This window comes from Lissotriton vulgaris, unplaced genomic scaffold (genome assembly GCF_964263255.1).
Source record: "Lissotriton vulgaris unplaced genomic scaffold, aLisVul1.2 SCAFFOLD_613, whole genome shotgun sequence".
In the NCBI taxonomy this organism is placed as follows: Eukaryota; Metazoa; Chordata; class Amphibia; order Caudata; family Salamandridae; genus Lissotriton; species Lissotriton vulgaris.
In genome coordinates, this window is record NW_028248661.1 from 342278 (window position 1) to 359874 (window position 17597).

Genomic DNA, 17597 nt, shown 5'->3' on the forward strand with positions numbered 1-17597 from the left:
ACGCACTTCAATTGTACTGACAATAACATCCAAGGAATGTCTAAACTCACAAAAGACACCGAGGATCGACTAACGCTCTGCAGTGAACGCTACGACCCTCAGCAGCTAGATCAGACATTTGTAATTAAGTGTGCACTGATCTGTGACAGAATCTCAAAGGGAAGACGCGAGGGGGCCCCGGGACCAAATTGGATTCCCCCCAAACTGTTCAAGCAAGATCCGGATTACTGGGCCGATGCACTCAAACCAATGTTCGACAAGATTCTGCAGACATCATTAATTCCATCATCATGGAGGGGAGCCATTATTTCACCTATCTTCAAAAAGGGAGACCAAAACGATCCAAAAAATTACCGGCTAGTGGCCCTGCTCGACAATGAGGCAAAATATTTTGCGGGTCTGCTTCTAGAGGAACTGTCATCTTGGGCAGCTGATGTTTCAGCAATCCCATACAATCAAACAGGTTTTTGCAATGGTATGGGTACCTCTACTAATATCCTAGCACTTTCTTTATTAATTAATGCAGCCCTAGAAGCGAACCATCCACTCTACCTGTGCTATATTGACTATAGCTCAGCTTTCGATCATGTCAAGAGAAACCATCTGTGGGAAAAGTTACACAAGCTGAACATTCCCCTGTTGCTTTTAAACCAACTAATCCTCCTACACAGCGAGACATGGGTGCAAGTTAGGCTGGTCACGGGCGATTACCTAACAAGGAAAATTTTCCAATAAACACAGGAGTAATACAGGGCTGTGTACTTGCCCCAATACTTTTTAATCTTTTTATGGGAGAGCTATCTACATTGTTGAATGAATGCAACTCGCACACACCAAAGCTAGGGGGCTCACAGATATCAAATTTATTCAATGCAGATGACTTGTTACTCATCAGCCGGACCCCTGTTGGCCTCCAGCGGCTGCTGGACATTACCTCAAGATATTCCGCTGCTAACAGGCTTACCATCAACCGTGAAAAATCTAAATTTATGTGCATTAACCTTTCTAAAAAGAAAGCAACACGAAACTGGCTCTTGTCATAAAGAAAGCTAAAAATGGTCGGCAAATATCGATATCTGGGGGTCATCATAGACCGCAAAGGCAATTTCACGCCGCAATGTGAAGCCATAAAAAGGAGAGGGTTAACCATTGCGGCGGCACTTAGAAACTTAAAAAAACACGGTTTCTGGCCCAAGCTTACTTCCTCTTATAAAGGTGATACAGGCAAAGTTAATCCCAGCCATCACTTACGGCAGCGAATCTATGAGAGGGAGGGACGCTTCTTTAGTAGACAGAACGGTAGCAAAGGTATGATCTTCGGCCTTCCAAGGTATACATCGCCTGCCCAAATCAGATTAGAATTCGGGTTACAAAAAGAAGAGCTGGCACGCAAGGGAGACTACATAAAAACCTGGCATAAAGTAAGCAGGGGAGACCCGAAAACCCTAAATGCTCTCCTGTGGAAGGACCTTCAAAATAAAGAAACCTGTCCGGCAAGGCGGTATTTGGAGGCCGCCATCGAGGACCTTGGCTTACAGCAACTTTGGGGTCTTCAAAAAGGTGGTCAAAAAGACAGTCCGGAAGGAATCACTGCTGCAGGACAAAGCCGCCCTATCAGAGCGGGCTCACAGCTGGCTTATAGTTCAATCGTATACCATGCCCTCGCCTCAAACCTATCTGCAGATAGGCTTTACTAAAAAAATAAAAGTGAAGTTCCTGAAATTTCGCCTAGGGCTACTGCCGTCAGCGGCCCACTTACCTCCATGGTTACGGCCACACCTACCAACAACATGCCGACTTGCAAGGAAAACACAGTCCATTTGATCACTATCTGTAGCAAACTCATCCAAGAACGAAGCGTCTTCTTGCGACCACTTTTTAACATCCGTAAGATACGGACCTGCAGGCAAGCAGTGCTCGCCTCCTTCAAAGAAGATGATATCCAACTGAGTTGCTGAATGGTAAAATTCCTTGAAACAGCTGAGGCCCGCTTCAAAACCTTGAAGGAAACGAACAAAATCTAGTAGTACCGTAAAAGGACTAAAGGATGAGCCCTACGGTACCCCTGAAGACCAACCTTTAGCGCGACACCATGACTCTCCCTTACATCGATTATCACTGACTATACAACAGGGACATCCCGAACTGTTATAATAATTTAACCATTCTCTCTTGCACACTGGCACTTTATTATATTTCTCCTTGGCCGGCATTGAGGAAGAATCTATTGCTTAACTTTTTATGATAAACAGGCCATTTAACATGATGTTAAGCTTATTTTAATTGTGTTGCTGCTATCTCACCACGTATTTTTGTTTTTTGTTTTATGGATGGAACCTTCGTTTTAACGCGCTTAAATTTGACTCATGTTTTATTAACTGAATTTCCTTTCTCCTATATTGTAAAGGTTTTAAATAACCATGCACAATAAAGTATCTCTCTTAGTACCTCCATGCTGACTTGACAAATGCACCCTCTTGCCAGTCCCTAAACCTTCCCTTTTCTTCATATCAGACCCCCTATGGTAGGCCCAATGGCAGGGTGCATTGTAAGGATAAGGTAGGACATGCCCTGGTGTGTGTGGCATCTCCTAATAGTGAATTACAGCCATTTTTGTTGTTCGCTATTGCAAGGCTACCTGTTCTCCATAGGCTAGAATGGGCAGTTTGATTATTACATCTTATAATCCTAACTAATTCAGGGAACATGGTAGCAATTTGAGTTTAGTATGCCTGAACTCGGAATGATAAAATACATCTTTTAGTAAAGTTAGTTTTAACATTCTGTGTTTGAAAATACCACTTTTAGAAAGTAGGTATTTTCTTGCCTTACTATCCAAGCCTGCCTCTGCTAGGTTGTGTATTCCTTGTCTGGAGTTTCAGTGACAGATGCTGGGGGTTTCCAGGAGAGAGGGTGAGTCAGCACAGTGCTGAATAGAGAGACCTGCATGGGTAGGAGGAGTTGCACCTGGGACCTGAATAGGGCTGTGCCTTCCCTCCACAATGCTGGCTCCACCTCCTGTGGTGTGTCTGATGTCCCTGGCCTGCACTGTCAAAGGAAGAGAAGGAGTCCTGTAAACAAAGTGCTCCAGGAATGACCAGAACTGGTTTGGACTAGGCAAAGGCCTCTCTGCCTTCAGAGAACAAAGAGAAAAGTAGTATAAATATTGGGAACCAGACCCTAGAACTTTAGATAACTTCTGGGAACAAGACAAACCTTTTGCCAAGTCGAAGAACCAAGGAAGCTGCATGAGTTTGGACTGCCCCTCTGCCAGTGTGCTGTTTGGTGGGTGGGCGTGCAGTGGTTTCTTTATTGCCAAGGAAAGGAGTAGGAACTTTTACAGAACTTTCATCGTCTTTCAGAATATTACTCCAAAGGGTAAACACCCTTTACAACGAAACTTTTACAACGCACTACCGTTACAACGCGGTCATTACAACGCAAACCATTACAACGCATTGCGCTGGGGGGTGCTCTAGGATAGGGAATAAGTTTAATTTTCTATCCAACACCTTCCCTAGTGTCCACGGGGACTGGAGTTGGATTAGAAAATTAAACTTTTCACTATCCAGCACCTCTAAGCGCTATGCGTTGTAAAGGTATGCGATGTAAAAACCGCGTTGTAAAGGCAGGCGTTGTAATAGCCTGCGTTGTAACGTCATACATCCCTCCAAAGGCTTGAACTTGTGCTTGCCTCCTGCTGAAGTCTCAGAGACAAAAGACTTCACCTTCAGCTCCCCTCAAAGTTTCCTTGCTAGGAATTCTGTCTGCAGAAGGCTGAGTGTCGCTGGGAGCTGGAAGCGCGACGCATCGAGAGAAGCGTGTCTCAGTCGCAATTGTTGCCATCGCATCGCCGGTGAAGCGTGTTGCCGCCACAGAGGTGGCCGCCGCATCACCAGAGAAGCTTGCCTTTGTCAAAGCTGTTACCCGACGCATCACCGAAAAAGCGTGTCGCCGCCGCAAGGTCGCCGTCGCATCACCGGAGAAGCGTGTCGCAGGGCCTGTGGCAGTTCCAAAGCTACAGAGCTTGCCGCGCGACCGCCGGGCGTGCCCGCACCGACCTCACGTCATTGCATCATAGCTGACAAGGTTTCAGATTGCCATGTGTGACATTTTCATAATTTCAGTGAAATTATGAGTGACATTGCAACAACTATGAGTGACACTTTCTCGCGAGCTAAAATCATCCAATGAAGATGAGGGAAACTTCTAAATATTAGAAATTAGAGCCATATGAGCAACAAGAATCTCCAAGAAGTTCTTGAAACTGTTGCAGAGCACCAGAAATTGAAGGGCATTAACCCTAGTGCTCCCTCCTGTAACATGACTGTACTGTAAGGAATAGGTAAGACCTCTGGCTCCTCCTTCCTAATGATGCTGCAGTTGGAGCATGGTCATGCATCATCACTTCAGGGCCTCTCTCTCATGTGGTGGGAGTTGACCCACCAGCTTAAACAGGATGTGAGAGAGGCTGGGCAGGCTGAACCGAAAGCGTACCTGCCTGGCTGGCCATCTGCGTTGTCCTGGTGTGGGCAGGTAGGGCCTCTCCTCCTCCCTTTAAATGATCATGCGGCCGGGCTATTGCTTGACCCCAAGGCCTCTCTCATGTGGTGTCTGAGACCGTCCATGCCCCAGGATGTGTGAGCAGAGGAGCCCGAATAAAGTCAAAACAGGTGTCACTGCTTAGCAACAAGATGGGGACCCCTGCCCTGGGCCTCGAAGAGTCTGAGTCATCATAGGCAAGCGGCTACAATAAGAAGTTAACAGCTCTGAGCTCCTAAGTTGCGGAGTGTCTCTTTTCTCTTCTAACACACTGGTTGCTACCTCCTACAAATTGTTTGCTTAAGACACTTGCACCAGTGCCACCATTGCCTACGTAACGTTTGTTCTTGTGGTTTGAGCGTCTGCCATTTATTGCAGCATTATAGGCTCTACTTGTTACTTTGTACGCTTTATAACTTGTACATATGCCACTTTTTCATCCTGTAATGCACCGTTTGCTATCTCTTGTATTTTGTTTTCTCACAATTGTCACTTTTGCCTCATGTAACTTAACGTTTGTTTTTTTGTAATTTGTTGTCTCATAAATATTTTCTCCTCATGTATCAGTACTGTCTGTTCCTATTGAGAAGCGCTCTGACACCCCGGGGTAACTGTTGGCGTGACGCATAACATAATTAAAACCTAGTGACACCGGCCGGCTTCGCGTGCGCAGCGTGGACACTGACAGTGACTGACACTTACTTGTTAGCGAAGTGACGACCTGGTGCTGCCTGCGGATGCCTATGATGACCCGGCGGCCCACGATGTGCACTGGCCCTGACTCTCTGACACTCTGCCAGTGGTGCCTGTCTTCATCCAGGAGGCTGCTCAGCTCTGTCCACTCCAGTCGACGCGCCCATGACGGACTGCACTCCTCGGCCGCCGCTGGCCGGGTACCGGGGCCCAGCGCGGCCGCGCTCACAGTCTCCTGGTGGCCAGAGACTGACTCGCGGGCTCAGCTGAGCTGCCAGTAGGTGACAAGGTGCAGCTGGCTGCAGCCTGCCACAGCTGCAGTGTTTTAGCGGGACCGGGCGCAGGCGGCCGCGGCGGGGGGCCATGGCTGAGAGAGACAGCGTCTGCAGCCGGCACTCTCTAATGCCCCCGCCACTTCTGCACTTCTTCCTGTTCCTCCGGATGTGACGGCACTACCGAGGCCGGCACATCCGGATTTAATCCAGGCTCCCTGGTGCGCTACACGGTGATTGACAGCTCTGAGCTGCACTAATAATCGACTCCTAGAGGGCAGCCTGGCCACCCTGCAGATGGGGAGTGAGTAGCCGCGCGCTTTGCACCATTCTTACGCATTCTAGTTTCCAGGGCAACAGGAGTCGGACAGCAGGCAGCTCCAGGCTGGCGGAGACTGATACATTGTAGCGCACCGCTCTCAGCCACTACAGAGCTGAGAGCTGCAGCAGTCCGATTAACTGTTTAGGCACTCGGCCCGGGCTGAGCAGCCCCTCTCTCAGCGGTACAAAAGGGGTGGTGATGGACGGAGCATCTAAATCAATCAAACACTCACAACCAGTCAAAAGATCTGGGTTTAATCCATCACCGTTCTTTAACCCACTCTGCCACCCCAGTTCAGACATGGCTATATGCAAATCAGTCTGACCCTGTGCCTCATGGGAACAGTCCAGCCCGAACTGCCAAGCCATGTCTTCCCTGGACCGGAAACAAGCTTCCGAGGAGCGGTTTCTGGCATTCCTGCCATCTTCAGCCCGGCTTGCTTGAATCTAGTGGCAAAGTGAGCAAGAGACTCATGTCTGAGCATACCCTGCCACACTTATGGCGGCCAAAAGCGGTACAAAAGGGGGTGGTGATGGACGGAGCATCTGAATCAATCAAACACTCACACCCAGTCAAAAGATCTGGGTTTAATCCATCACCGTTCTTTAGCCCACTCTGCCACCCCAGTTCAGACATGGCTATATGCAAATCAGTCAGAACAGCAGAGAGAGGCTGAAAGCCCGGGCACAGGAGCGCCCTGGCACAGGTGGAAAATGCGTGACAATGCATTTCAGTGCGGTGATGCGGATCACCGCACTGAAATGCGTGAGCGTCACACCTGTTGCGTGACGCTTGTCAGGACTGGATGCTCTGCTGACGCAGTTGCCTACACTCGGCATCGGGGGGTGGGGTGGTGGGGTGGGGTCTTCCACTGGGGTAGTCCCCCATTGATACGGCTATGGACCCATATCTAGGACCTCATCGCGAACCATATGGGGCAATGTTACACAGAGGGAGGGGGGGGGCGGTTGCAACTCGCGCTTTTCTGGGGGTATTGATTTAAGAGCATGCTTTAAATAAACATTTTAAAGCCCCTCCCAGATACCTGGGGGGCTTACAGTCTGGACGAGGGGTTTTTAACCTCAATTATCTTGTTACTCTACATTGTAGCACAGGAGCCGAGTAATACTAGAACTTACTCTGCATACAGGAGGGATTAGTTCTAACAAAAGATACTAACTGTGGTACAGGGACCTTACAGTGTTGTTCTAAATATCATCGACCATTGAACAACATACCTATATATTACGGTATGTCTTTTTGTCATCGTTCACTTTTGGGAACCTTTTGCCTTAGAGGATGTATCTTGCTAAACATTCTTATTCTGGGCTTTCTATACTCACAGGGCATCTGAGTCTGAAATAAAAAAAATAAAAAAAATAAAAATATTTCTTTGTATCCTTTGTTTCTCTCTTACCTATCTTTGTACCATGTTAATATGTCACTTAACTGTGCAAAAATATTTCTTATTGGTTGGTCGCGTGCCGAGACTGTCCTTGGGAGAGATGTGGCGCCGCCGCTAGGGCGACTGACCCTGGAATCTGGGGATCAGATTAGCCCAGCGCCATGTGACTATGGGCAATAGCTTTCTTAATCTTCCAGACGGAGCCTGGAGACCCTTACGGGTGATTGTTTGCACTTTAAAAATGTGGATTATATTGCCTTTTATATGTAAATTGTTTATATGTGAACTTTTTTATGTGTGAATGTTTATGGGAATATTTTTATGTGTCTCTTACAATAATTTTTTATGTGGTATTTTTCGTTCTTAACCGTTGTTGTATTTTTATGTATTATTGCCAATATTTTATTTTTTGTATTATACACTAAATGCTTTGTATGTTCTACAGCCCTGAGGAACTCCATGGAAGTTGGATGAATCCCGTTGGCTGTTTGGCTGTTTTAACTAAAATCTTTAAGTAAAGAATAATGACATTTTGTGATACAAACATTGGATGGACTTAATCACTTTGGATTTTGGAAATGGTGATGCAATCCACATTTGCGATTAATTTAACATTGGTCTTGGTGACTGCTTTCTGGAAACAGCGGGAGTGGTGGAGGTGCACACAGTAGAAGTATAATACTCGACACATTGGACTCTTGGTGGGGGATTCTTGCTTTGGGGGAAGTGTGTCAGATGTACATTGCTTTGTAGATGTTCTGGCTTGCTGTTTCACTTTGGTACTGAAAGCCTGGGTAGGACTTATACAATGTAAGGTACCAGAGTTGGAACTTTGTTTGAGTATTGAGTGAAATTTGAGTGGTTCCACCTTCCAATGCACGAGGGTCACACCCTTACATCCATTCCACGTAGAGTTTGTATAAATATCTTCAAGTGAATCTTCATCCAAGAAAGGCAATTTTCAATCTCTGTGGTTAACAGGTGTCTTTTCGATTTCTTGGTACATGCTTTATTGACAGAATTAGATATCTCTAAGCAGGCTCAGTATCCAGAGGGTACAGGATAACTCCAATCACATTTATCAAGAGCACATGCTTTGGTGCAACACAGGCCTCTGACTCTTCTTCTAAGATAAGAACAAACACATCCCTGCTGAGCCTCAGTGGTGAAGAGCCAGTGGGCACTTTAGCTCATATAAACTTCCCAAAGGTGTAGGTGGCCTGAAATCCCTTCATGTTCCATGAATCATCACTGTGGACCTGGAGTAGAAGGGAGCTCCCGGTGGAGGTCACTGGTGGGATTAGCCTGGATCCGCAGGGAGGCGGTCTGGGCACCATCGAAAATAGACAATTAGTCCTAGGCACATTCTAGATGTGATTCAACGGCAAAAGATGTGAATATCAATGAGACCTGCAGGGTGTAAATAAGAAGTATGTGTTAGTCCTTAAAGAGTACCTTGATCATGCCAGCAGGAGGCAGTGTGCCATAAGAAAAAACCAATGTGGTAGCCGGTCTTAACCACCACTGTCCTGCCAGTAGGGGGCAGTGTGAGGTAAAGAAGGAAACATATGCTCTAAACCTTATTTGCCATCACTGTCCTGCCAGGAAGAGGTGGTGTGGAACAAGGAAGGAAAAGTATGCCCCAGCAGTGGGTAGTATGACTAAAGAAGAAGTGTGCATTGGCCCTTATTTACCATCACTGTCCTACCAGTAGGGGACAGTGTGAGATAAGGAAGAAGAAGTATGTGCTTGCCCTTATTTGCCATCACTGTCCTGCTAGCAGGGTGGCAGTGTGAGATAAGGAAGAAGAAGTATATATCTCTGTGCTGGTTTATCATCAATTTACCACCAGTAGGGGACTTTTTAGTTTTTCTATATACTGGTCAGCGCCTAGACACCTTCATCAACCAGAAGTGAAATGTGATCATCTGGGTGGAATGGCAGGCTCGGCCAGTTTGCTTTAACTTTGCCCTGATGTCCCTGTTTGAAATATCATGATGCCGTAACACCCTCTCTGGCAGACAGTCTTGAGGGTTCTTAATGATTCCAGGTCCTAAAAGTATTTCAGTACCTGAGTGACAATGCGTAGCTCCGGCACTTACCTGGTATTCAGCTGGAGCGAGGAGGTAGAAGCCGCAGTCCGTGTTGGCACGGTAATTGTTAGGAGAGTAGGGAGATGAGACGGTGCCAGCAGAGCTGGTGAATATGCCGCCACAGTTTACTGTCAAACAGAAAAAAAAAACATCTTAAGTAAACTGCATTATTGAGTGCTGGTCACAAGTGTATAATGTCCACATGCACAAAATAGGGCCAAAACGGAGCCAGGAGTAGGATTCTGTCTGAGGCCCCTGCTTACTGTTTCTGCCTCTGCTCACATGTCCCCAAAATAGTGGTCCATGGCAAGTAATTGAAGATATTAGTGCTCATCTGGGAACCAGCTGCGAAATGTCTTGGGGTCCCAGTCAGAGAGTAAAATGTTTCTGTCAGAAATGTGAATAATAGAGTTTATGTCAAGGGAGCAGGTCTAGAAAAAGAACGTGGGGTGCGTGAGGAGCACTCTCTTTTTAGTAAAACTGAACCTACTTATGGGTTGGTGCTATGATTGTAAGGGTTGTCTCTCCCGGATTCAACTGTAGTTAAGACTAGCCTGAGGGATAGTCCAATTAAGCACTGTTCACTCGGTGTTTTCCCACACCTATTCTGTTTCGAAATTCAAATCAATTCTTAATACCATCAGCATTCATACTTTTTAATTGTCTAAGTTTTCACCATAATTCATATTATGCACTGTGAATCATTAATTCATCATGATCATCTCAAAACTGTAAATTACATATACATTTACATTTGTACATAACATTGTTTTCCTTAATTCATGTCACAATCAATCAGCATTGACATTTAACACGCCCGAATGTGTGTATTATTCATGAGCCCATGGTAGCTGATTAGGTGTATGTGTCCTGATGATTTACTCATACCTTATTACGGATGGTATCTGCGATGTCTCCCTACAAAAAGTGGAAAGATATCTGTATGTTATGTGTATTCTCACAATTCCATAGTGAGTTTGAACACTGTCAACGTTTGTGTCTTACCTAGAAGTGCTGTTTGCTGAAACTATTGCTGCAATAAAGACCATAGGTATAATAGGTTAAAACCATACCTCTGAATACTTCGGCAACTTTGTGAACGAATACTATGCAATGAACTTGCATGCCTACCTGTATGTGACGCTAACTGGTACGGGAACCTATTGATAATATTAAAGGAAACATGCGAGATGTCGTTAATACTCTCATTAGTCAATACAAAGTCGCCACTTCAACTTCCATTGTAAAGGGTCCTACCTGAAACGATGATCTACGTGTATCTGTAAAAAAACAGACACGAACATATTGCGGCCGTTAGTCTACAGTGTACTGAAACGTGGTAAACAGCCCATCGATAGCGCAGTGCTATTCAATTAGTAACATACCGTATATAAATGTTTGCTCGACTTCTCTCACGGACGCCAAAGATCCCGGGACGGTATCTTCGATGTAGTTTCCTGTGTTTATACCAGTCTCTGTTCTCAAACACTAAAAACGGACTAAATATTACCAGTGCCGGGCACCATCTTAGAGTGGAGTTTAACTCGCCGAATCACTAAGATCTAGTGATAAAATTGCATCGCAGTGCGTTATTTGTTAAAAATTTGAAAGAACTCTTGAAACATCCAAAACCACAAGATGAAACAACTGTTTTCAAAGGAACAAGACGTTGCCAAAATTGTATACAGTATAGAGGAGTGCAAATACTTAGCCATTTGGCAAAACTTTAACCCCATATCTGCAGATGCCCTTCTCAAGTGCATCCGTGAAACAAAGCCCTCCAACCATCATCTGGACCCCATCCCCAGTGCCATTGCCATTGACTTTTATACCCTTTCCCTCTCCTACTGGACCACTCTGGTCAACCTCTCCCTCTATCAAGGCTCCCTTCCTGTCTCCTTCAAAACTGGGCAGGTCACCCCACTTCTTAAAAAACCAACTGCTGATGCGTCTGACCTCAACAACTTCCGCCCCATCACTAACTTACCCTTTCTTGCGAAGATTACAGAAAGATGTGTAGCGAAACAACTCTCTCGTCATATTAAGGACAATGATCTTCTTGACAATTTCCAGTCTGGCTTCATTCAAAACTGCAGCACTGAAACAGCCCTACTGCAAGTGGTTGATGACGCCCTGAGGATCCTCGACTCAGGGGGGGTCCTGTGTTCTAATTCTCCTTGACCTTTCTGCAGCCTTCGACACCGTCAATCACAACACCCTTCTCAAAATTCTTAAACAGAGAATGGGCATGGAGGGCACTGTGCTTAAATGGTTTGCCTCCTTCCTCTCTGATAGATCAGAAATGATCAAAATAGCGAACAGTCTTTCATCTCCTGTGGCGGTAGGTCAAGGTGTTCCTCAAGGCTCTATACTTGCACCCACATTGTTCAACCTCTATTTAGAACCACTAGGAAATCTCCTAAGTAAATCCAGTATCTACTATCATCTCTATGCTGACGACACTCAAATCTTGCAGGTACTCTCCCATGTCACTTACTGTTTGTGTTCCCATATACTTTGTGCACAGTGTGAGCTATGCCGACCCCGATCATCAGTGGGCAAGATTTCACAGGCCGAGCGATCAGAAACAAAGCACCGCTAATGCATGTACCACCCCTCACCCCCTTCTCCAGACTCAAGGGGATTTTGTCAGTGTACTGGCCCACAACATCTCCTTATATTCCATTGTTAGACCTCTATTGATTCTGGGAAACAAGCACTTTCTGCAGTAAACTCCAATTGACTGCACTCTCAAGAACCACAGGTTGGCCCTCTTCCTGCCCCCTCACCTGTGACCTCCTCTCATATTCCTCCCCCCTCACAATATGCCCCCTCCCACTTCACTTCAGCCTCACCGCTAGCTAATGCGCTCCTCATTCAATCTGCACCATCCCGGTACTCCAATCTCTTCTCCTCCCCCATTTTCCTTCCAGTCAACCCCTTTTTAGTCCACCTCTCCTCCAACCTTCTCCCCCAGTGAACTTTCCCTATGCTCCCCTTATCCCTTCTTCCATACCTCCTGTCCACCTCCCCCTCCCCTCGCTATTCACCCGTATTTCGCCTCAATCCTACTGCATCTCTCTCCTCCCTCCAACTCCTCCAGCAATGCTATGCTACTCCCTTTCCCCCCCTGGTAACCCTGTCCATTTCCCTCCCTTGGGTCCTACAGTAACACTTCCTTTCCCCAACTTCCCTTTCTCTCAACACCCCCCCACTCTGCCAGATGCCCGTTCCCTCACAGCCTCCTCTCCTACCTGACATGCCCTCCACAACCACCTCACCTCTTTTCCCCCCAAACCTCCTTCATTCCCATGACTCCACACAGTCCTCCCCTCTCCTTCTTCCCTACCGCTGTGTTCTGCACCCATCTCCCCCTAAAGTTATCCCTAATTTCTCTCCTTCTAGCAACACCAACAAAGGCAACTCTCCCTTAACCTCCGATTCATTAACTACCGCTCTCAACCTCCACCTTTCCCCACTTTTGAACCTTACACCCCAACTCACCTCCTGTCCCCCACCTCTCCCTGCCTTCCACCACCAATTCCACCCCCACCTGTTTCCATCGATCCACCCAACCTTCCGTGCTCTGCGTTACTCTCGCTGGAAAATAAGCTAGGTTCCCTTATCACCTCCATCTCCCAGCTTACAGCTGCAATTTCACTTCTAAGCTCTAAGATTTCCACCTTTCCTTGTACCCCCTCTCCTTCCCAACTTCCCACGAGATGCACCTTGTAATTGTAATTGTAATTGTAAGCACATTTATAGAGCGCAGCTGTCACCCAGAGGGTATCCGGGCGCTTTGACCATAAACATTACCTAAAAGATGTTGACACTATGCTGCTCTCGGAAAGAGATGACTTTTGAGATCCTTTTTAAAAGACAAAAGGTCCTGTTTGCACCTTAGGGACATCGGTAAGGAATTCCATAGTTTGGCGGCCGCAAAGCTGAAAGAGCGGCCGCCCATCCTTACCCTTTTTATCCTGGGGACTGTAACCAGGAATGCCGAAGAAGATCTCAAAGGTCTGGCGGTAGAGTACCAGGAGAATAGATCTTGCAACATCACTGGACCCAACCTGTGCAGAGCTCTGAAAACCAGACAAGAAGATTTAAAGCAGATCCGTTTTTGGATGGGGAGCCAGTGAAGATCCGAGAGCGCAAGAGAGGAAGAGGCAGACCGCGGTCGTGAAAGGGCCAATTTAGCTGCCATATTCTGCACCCGTTGCAACTTCGCGACCAAGGTGTTGGGAGCCCCCAGAAGCAGTGCGTTGCAGTAGTCTAATCTACTGAGGATGATACTACGCACTGCTTCAGTCCTTGCCGCGGGGGGGAGTAACAGAAGAATTTTCCATAACATGCGGAGTAGTATCATGCAAGTCGCCGTGGTTTTATTGACGAAGGCATCCAGCTGGAGGCTAGGCCCGAACAGGACGCCTAGGTTGCGGGCGGATTCTGCCGCCGCTACGGTGCCTAGAGTAGAAAAAGGCCAGAATCGGGTAAAGGAGGGGGCATTCGGTCCAGTGAGCAATGGAGAACTTCGGTCTTTGCTCCGTTGAACTGGAGCAAATTCTGACACAACCAGTCCGCCGTTACAGTCATGCAATGGTGAAAGGATTCCATGGAAAACGCTTCTCTGCCCTCAAAGGAAAAAATAAGTTGAGTGTCATCAGCATAATTGATGACAGAGATGCCAAATGACTTAATCAAACTTGTTAGAGGGCGAAGATATAAATTAAGAAGAATCGGGCTGATTGCAGAGCCCTGCGGCACACCCTGATTTACATATTTTACAGCTGATCGAAAAGGCGACAGGGCCACAGATTGCTGCCTGTTACAGAGGTATGAGGCCAGCCAGTCCAGGGCCAAGCCGGTCACCCCGGACTCCCGGAGCATGCCCAGTAACACCGCATGGTCAACCGTATCAAACGCGGCCGACATGTCGAGCAGCGCCAAAAATGCTGCTCCTCCCATGTCGACACGCGAGCGCAGGTCGTCCAGAACGGCCACTAAAGCAGACTCCGTTGCGTGGGCCGGCCTGAATCCAAACTGGGCCACGTCCAAAAGATCGTTGGTTTCAAGGAAGCTGGACAGGACCCTAGTGACCAATTTCTCTAAGATTTTTATCGAGAAAGACAAGAGCAAAATGGGCCTATAATTGGCCGGGCACAACGGGTCCAAGGTGGCCTTCTTTAGCAGAGGAGTAACCACTGCCAGTTTCCAGCTATCAGGGACCGTGGCCGTGGCAAGGGACTGGCAGCAGATGGAATGGAGCGGCAGAAAGAGCTCCCCCTGAAACAGCTTCCAGAACTTATGTGGCAGTGGGTCTAAAGGGGAGCCAGATGAAACACTATTAGCCAGTAGGCAGAAATCCTCCAGAGAAGGAGTGGGAAAGCAGATCAGCCGAGGCTTTACTGCTTCCTCTTCAAGAGCCTCCCGAGACGCTATACTGACTGGTTCCACAGAACAGGGGGTGAGGGGGTTGGTCAGATTGTAGGCCGAGAGTCCGTTCAGGATAATTTTTATTTTATCCTCAAACGCCAAGGCTAGGGAGTCACATAGCTCCTGAGAAGCCGGGATGGTGGATGAAGAGCAGGCAGTATTGGAGAGGTTCTTGACTAATTTGAATAGGGTTTGGGACCTATTACCTGCTTTAGCCAAGGTGTCCTCTAGGAACTTGGCTTTATCCGCCCTAATCTGTACTTTGTAGTCCTGGAGGGATTTTTTATAGAGCATCTTATCTGCTTCCAGATAGTGCCTTCTCCAGACCCGTTCCGCCTGTTTACAGGAAAGTCTTTGCTGGAGCAGATCACTAGAAAACCAGGGAGTGGCTTAACGGCTTGTCTTTCACCCTGCGCAGTGGGATCACCTTGTCAAGCGACTAAAGGATATGCTGGCAGAGAGTGGAGTAGCTTTCCTCCACATTCTGACCCAAGGAGAAGACCCCAAACAGTAACATGGGTAAGTTAGAGCCCTTCGATAGCCGAGACCATTGCCTGCTAAGTTTAGGCCTGCCCGGAACACTATTACTCAGCGAACCTGCTGGTAAAAGGATGGAAAAATGGATCAATGCATGATCTGTCCAGCATTGAGCCGCTACCTCCTTAATCGAGACTAGCGATTCAACCGCAAAGATCATATCCAGAGTGTGACCTTTTGCATGAGTAGAGGCGGACACAAGCTGCGTGAAATGAAGATTATTTATGCTTGACAGAGTTCCCGATATGCAAGATCATAAGGACCACCGGGCCATAAATTAAAGTCGCCCAAGATTAAAAACCTGGCATGAGAGTTAGATAGGTCATAGATCAGATCTATCAGATCTTGAAGAGATGATGTCACACTGGCACCTCGCCCCCTCACCTCAATTTAGCCAAGCTCAATCAGTCGTCTGCAAACTTTGTTAACTCACACAAGCCTTTGAATGTCGCCCTACCTCAACCTGCACACCCTAGCAACCCTACTATCTACACTATTCCAACCATCTCCTCTGTCAGAACCAAACATCCACCTAAACCCTCCCGAGCACCCCCACATAAGCACAACATCCCGATCACCTTTCAGAGCCCAACTGCCCCATCACCAAAACTGTCCTGACAGAGCTGCGCTGTATGCTCCACAACTGCAGATCTGCAGTAAAACACAAACTTGAAATCTCAGATACCATCACCTACCACAATATTGACATGCTCTTCCACACAGAGACCTGGTTCAAAGATACCTCGCATTCTACGTTTGATCTCCTATTACCTACAGGCTATTCTATACTTAGGAATGACAGAACTGACAACACGGGGGGAGGTGTTGCAGTCATCTTTAGAAACTCCCTTCAACCTAAGGCCTCTCCTATCAGCTCCTTCCAAACCTTTGAATGCCTTTCTTTTGAGCTACAAGTGCACCACCGTTCACCCCTTAGATTCCATGTCATTTACCGCCCGCCTCGTAGTGGCCCTTCGTTTTTGGAGGAACTCACTGCCTTCATCAGTGACCAATACTCGCAAAGTGACATTCAGACCTTCGTGGGTGACTTCAACCTTCACTGGGGCTCACCGCAAGACTCCTCCGCAAACTCCCTGGCCACCTTCCTCTCTCTTAACGATCTCATCCAACATTGCACAGAATCAACACACTCTAAGGGCTCAATCCTGGACCTTGTTATTTCTAAAGCAGGCATGCTTTCCATCACTACCCCTATTCACGAAGACTGGTCTGACTACCTCCTCATCCCATTCTCTATTCAACTATCACACGCTATAACACTTGGCAAACCCAAGAGGGCTATCTCCTGGTTCCGTGATGTTAAAAATGTTGATGTCAGTCCCCTCTGTGAATCAGCTTCGTTATCACTTCCAAGGCTAGACCCGAACCTAGATGTTGCTGATCTCACCTCTCAATGCCTCACAGTTCTTGCAGATGAAATTAACAACTTCGCTCCACTCAAAAGCAAAAGGTTAAGGCCCACCCCCTCAGCACCTTGGTTCAACAAATCTCTCTATGAAGAAAGGAAGCAGCTAAGATTCCTGGAGAAACAATGGAGGCAAGTGCCCTCCACCGATAACTTGTCCACGCTTCGCTCCGCAAGATCCAAGTACCACAAACACATCTTCCTTGGGAAAGTGGCGCACTTCAAAACCCTCCTTGACTCAGCCAAAAATAGACCCAAAAACTATTTGATCTCATCAAGAGTCCCGACTGCTCTCCCCCTTCCTCCAAGCTGGAGGATTCTGCAAAGAGAGCTGCGGATTTCGCTATATTCTTCGACAAAAAAGTGAAATCACTTGTGGATCAGGTCGCTTATCCTACCCCTCCAGAGGAGTGCAAATCCTTAGCCATGTGGCAAAACTTTGATCCCATATCTGCAGATGCCCTTCTCAAGTGCATCCGTGAAACAAAGCCCTCCAACCATCATCTGGACCCCATCCCCAGTGCCATTGCCATTGACTTTTATACCCTTTCCCTCTCCTACTGGACCACTCTGGTCAACAACTCCCTCTATCAAGGCTCCCTTCCTGTCTCCTTCAAAACTGGGCAGGTCACCCCACTTCTTAAAAAACCAACTGCTGATGCGTCTGACCTCAACAACTTCCGCCCCATCACTAACTTACCCTTTCTTGCGAACATTACAGAAAGATGTGTAGCGAAACAACTCTCTCGTCATATCAAGGACAATGATCTTCTTGACAATTTCCAGTCTGGCTTCATTCAAAACTGCAGCACTGAAACAGCCCTACTGCAAGTGGTTGATGACGCGCTGAGGATCCTCGACTCGGAGGGGT

At 47.2% G+C, this 17597-nt stretch overlaps 1 protein-coding gene across 1 annotated transcript in view; it reads right to left on the reverse strand.

Moving 5' to 3' along the window:
• Nucleotides 1-996: 996 nt before the first annotated feature.
• LOC147663869 (embryonic protein UVS.2-like) overlaps nt 997-17597 on the reverse strand; it is a 157074-nt gene continuing 140473 nt past the window's right edge. The window contains exons 15-17 of the mRNA XM_086950139.1: nt 9337-9455; nt 1760-1999; nt 997-1005 (exon numbers count right to left, since the gene is read on the reverse strand). Coding sequence (XP_086806265.1) covers nt 997-1005; nt 1760-1999; nt 9337-9455 — 368 coding nt within the window. The remainder of the gene's footprint in view (nt 1006-1759; nt 2000-9336; nt 9456-17597) is intronic.